At 32.2% G+C, this 4,581-nt stretch overlaps 1 protein-coding gene across 2 annotated transcripts in view; it reads left to right on the top strand.

Moving 5' to 3' along the window:
• The window catches only part of LOC109539036 (NFX1-type zinc finger-containing protein 1), a 33,073-nt gene that overhangs the window by 2,712 nt on the left and 25,780 nt on the right, over positions 1-4,581 (top strand). Inside the window, exons 1-3 of one of the 2 annotated variants that reach the window (XM_048664520.1) lie at positions 1,676-1,946; positions 3,442-3,791; positions 3,847-4,292. In XM_048664520.1, the coding sequence (XP_048520477.1) occupies positions 3,528-3,791; positions 3,847-4,292 (710 nt within the window). In that variant the 5' untranslated portion in view covers positions 1,676-1,946; positions 3,442-3,527. Of the gene's footprint in view, positions 1-1,675; positions 1,947-3,441; positions 3,792-3,846; positions 4,293-4,581 lie in introns of those variants that run through there. The other variant, XM_048664519.1, reaches the window with a different exon arrangement.

Genomic DNA, 4,581 nt, shown 5'->3' with positions numbered 1-4,581 from the left:
TTCTTTTCGTTCTCTTTTCTCTCGTTTTCTGAAATAGACGATATGAACATTTTTATTTCACATTTCGACTGAAAACCAGGAAAGAAAACTATAATAATAATTTCACACAGTCACCAAAATAGATCAAAATTTACCAGCGTAGTACCAGAGTGGTCGGGCCTATAGACTATTGACCCGAAGGTACCAGGTTCGATTCCCCGACCCAGCCATTTAATGTAAATCAAATCCAAACACCGAGCTGGAAAAATTCGACTAGAAAGAAGGAGAGGAGGAGGAAGAAGGGAGGGTAGGGTATAGGAATGTGTGTGGAGGCGGCACTATTCAAAGTACTAAGTAGCAGCAAATTAAAAAATAAGGAATTAAAATTATATAAAAAGACTGAACAAAAAATTAAGTATTTGAGAATGTCAAATAAATGTTTACAAATCTGATATAAATTTCAAACAAATATTGAAAAAATATATTTCTTAAATATCTGATTTAAAGCCCAAGTAAATATTTTAAAAATATATTTCCTAAATATCTGATTTAAATGTCAAATGTAATCAAATATTTCTTAAATATATAAAAATCTGTCGCGTCAGACCTACAACAAATTTACCAATATTTAATTTCGGAATGGTAATCCTTTACAATACGATCTGGTACTAGGATTGTCGTTTTACCGATTGAGACTCAAGACTCAGACTCAAATTCACTTATTTCCAAAACAAAACAACGGTCGCCATGATGGTTCAGCTCTTTGCGTCGGCGTGTCAGTCGAAATTGTACGCGTAGTTGCCAGTACTATATTAGCACTTTTTTAACATTACCCCTTTTTTCCTTTTCATGTACACAAATCATTTAATATACTTAACTATTTAATATAAAATACATAGTAATTAGTAATACCCAGATGATATATTTTCACTACTTTTCCGATTTTCATCATAATTCCCATTAACCGATTAATAACGCACACGCATTCATGACATCCATGGAGAAATCAAAGCTGAAAATACTTTATTTTATTTTCTTTGCATGCATACACAATTAATTTGATATTTCAAACGGCTGGCTTCAATCAGCTGGGTCCCGGCTTATCAGTTTCGTCTACTACTTACTGTATGGACGTAATGCTGCTAAGTTTTCAACCTTGAATGAATTACTTTTTTGTTTTCATTGAAATTTTCTACTTTGGTGGCAGTTCGGCAACATGGCTGACCAGCATGCAATTTTTGGCTATTCTTATTTATTATAACTTATGATTCGTGATATGTCTTACGGACGAACATCCGTTTTTCTTTTTTAACTTTTCGCCCTTGTATCGAAAACTGCTTATGTGCGTTTAGTACCTTCACGATATGACGATTAATAATTTTAAACAAATAGCTAATTCCAGTGAAGCGTAAAGCCTTGACTCAATTGATGGGACACCCTGTACATTCCGCTGCAAAGATGCTTGGTCAAATATTTCATATGTGGTTGATTCGACTCATCTATATGCTTGATCAAATATTCAAAATAAACCGGTCACTTATAGGTAGTTGGGAGTTGAATCATTATTATTTTTTAATTAATTGTTTCCGATAGACAATGCTCACTGCACTTGAGTAATGTTTCTGAATATAGGGACATCTATTTTGGTTTTTTGAAAATTTCTTTTAAATTGAAAGACTCATCTGACGATTTGAACAAATAGATACTTTTTATGAGACTATGTTATTACTTACTAAAAAAGAAAATCAAATGAAAATATTTCCTCAAATTCAAGTTTAAACGTATACCTATTTTAGTAATTTACATGCCACATGTGGTTCCAAGAATTGATTACGAAGTATAAGCACAGATAAGTTTGTTGCATTTTGGTGTTTATCTAAACTGGAACCCGAACAAATTAAACACTTATCACGTTTGATTTTCGGAATGTGTCTACGGCGTACAGATTCTTAATAGCCAGGGTCGGGGTAAGCCGTTTATTCCTTATTAATTGGTTAATTTAAACAAAAATATGAAACCCCCAAACATCGGTGTTTTCGCTGTATGTGCGGATTAAGTAAATAATCTTAAAAAAACTAACTTCTAGGTATTTAACAACTCAATTGCAATAAAAATATCATCATAAGTGAAGAATAACTGTGAATTATGAAATAGAACGCTTAAATTTTAAGGCCTTAAGAGGAGAAAAAATAAATAAAAAAAAATGAAATCGATGGGCAAATTAATATAAAATGCATTATTTGTTGTAATAACGCTAAACTTTTAGAAAGTTAGTTTTTTTTAACAAAAAATGAACTACTTCGTTATGCAGGTCACAAGTGTTTTTCTTGCTTTGTTTGCAAACACCATTGGTAAATACATTTTGCTGCATTTTACTTCTTATCTAAGGTTTTATTTAAATTTAAGATGAAAATACAGTTTTGATTTGGACATAATTAATTGCTTCTACCTAAATAATGTTTTGCATGTATATTGCAGTGCTCGGAATTTTTAAAAATCTGAAATTCGCATACTCGTTTAGTGGTTTATTCGAATACTCCAATATCTAACAACTATTCGAATAACCGAGTATTCGAATAATCGAGTATCTGAATACTCGAGTATTCGAATATTCGAGTATTTGAATATTTGAGTATTCGTTTTCTGTTCACCGTTTTCCAAGAATAAAAATCGTTTTCATTATTTTTGGCAACTAGCCGCAATGGATGGCGGTTATAGTTTTTCCATTTGACAGCGATTTTTAACACAATTTCAGGAGCTAACTTAAAAAAGTGTCTACCCATTAATTGTAACACCGCGCAAAAGTACACGTCATGTTTATTCATTTGCAGGGGGGTAATGATTGATTTTCATTTGCTTGTAAATATTTGGGTATTTGTTTAAATGCTTGTAGAATATGAATAATTTATTTTATGAAAGTATACAAAGTGCATATAAAGATATTTGCACTTTCTCAGTTTGATAATGTTGGTGTATTCGCGTATTCGAGTATTCAATTATTCGAGTATTCGAATATTCGAGTATTCTAATATCCGAGTTTTGACTAAACATAATTACTCGCTTTTTGAATATTCGAATACTCGCATTCTCCAATTATTCGAGTTTGATTCCCAGCCCTAAAAAAATACCTTTAGCTCTTAAAAGAGTAGTGTTAAATAGTGAAAGAGGCAGAACAAAATTAAACAAAAAGTATTAGTAAACATGAATCCGTGATGTTTTCGGGGATATGAAAGGTTTTTTCTTGCTATTTTTATTTCGGGCAAACTTTCTCATTGATAGTTTGCTATTTTGTGAAATGGGGTTTTGCTAAATATTGTATAGTCAATTGAAAGGATTCTGATTATCACAGAGAATTACATTATTATAAAAGCTCATGTTATTGGTGTGTGCATACAGGTTTATGAACCTTTATTATAATAAATAATGTCCGCTATTTTTGATTCATCATTTGAATTATTTTAGGAAGGCAAGGGAATGCTCAGCATGTTCCAAGCGAACAGTTCCAAGCGGACGGCAAAGAACAATTTAGATCTAAGCCTGAACGTGTCATGGGTTTTAAATTTGTTAAGACACTTGTGGATAACGAGGATTTGCAACACGTAATTTTAACCGTTTCTAATGACCGAAATGGTTTTCTGACACTTCTAGAAAACAAAAATATAACCAATGATACGCTTGTCTTATTGGTCAAGCTTTTATGGCACATATCCGAGTGCTCTTTTCATCAAAGTAAGATTGCTATATATTATTTGGTATTGAAAAGCCGATTTATTGATCAAGTAAAATTGTATATTGGGGATATAATCAACCAGGTAAGTCTTAATTTAATAAAATGTTAATTTTTTGGATCATACGGATGGTTTTTAGAGGCTATGCGATAAAAAACGTAATACATGCTTTTGGAACAACCCCGACGACTTTTGGAAACATCTCATATGTTTCGCAAGAATGGTTCTGGAGTTGATTCCCACGGGACATTGTGGAATAATTCACGGACTCTTAAAACATATGACTATTTTCTTCCCATTGATCGAGTCAACTCATTCAATATCAATTACTCGTGAAATTAAAGATCAAACAGCGCATTTATTAACGGTGGTGGAGAAAACCATCGAAGACATAGCTGCTCAAAAGAAAATTGTTGCATCTAAAGACTTGGATCAAGCTATGGCAGAGCCTCCTGATGATTTCAGACAAATTGAAATAATTCCTTGTGCTCAAGAAATTCTGTCTGATGAATCACCGTTTCTGCGACCGAACATTATTGATAGGCCTTTCAGTGACATTAATCAGTATCTCGATATTCAGTTCAGGTATGTATCTAAATTTATCCTATACACATTAGATTTTGAATTTTGAAGTGTTAATTCCGAAACTTAAAAAATGCACATTAAGAAATTACAAAGCAGTATGCAGGGTGTCATAAATAGATTTAAAAAAGTCAATAGTAATCATCATTATCTATTATCTGATGATATTCTTGCGACGTGGCCAGTCCAGTTTCATTTCAAGTACGTGACTGGAAATAATTAGTAGATTGATATTAAAACTGTTTATAATTGGAAATATACACAAGGTTCAGGTAAATCCAGCTCAGTTGGA

Source organism: Dendroctonus ponderosae, unplaced genomic scaffold, assembly GCF_020466585.1.
Source record: "Dendroctonus ponderosae isolate FM_Combo_2020 unplaced genomic scaffold, Dpon_F_20191213v2 Dpon_F_20191213_3, whole genome shotgun sequence".
Lineage (NCBI taxonomy): Eukaryota > Metazoa > Arthropoda > Insecta > Coleoptera > Curculionidae > Dendroctonus > Dendroctonus ponderosae.
Note: the sequence above shows the minus strand (reverse complement) of the source record. Positions and strands in the feature narration are given on the sequence as shown.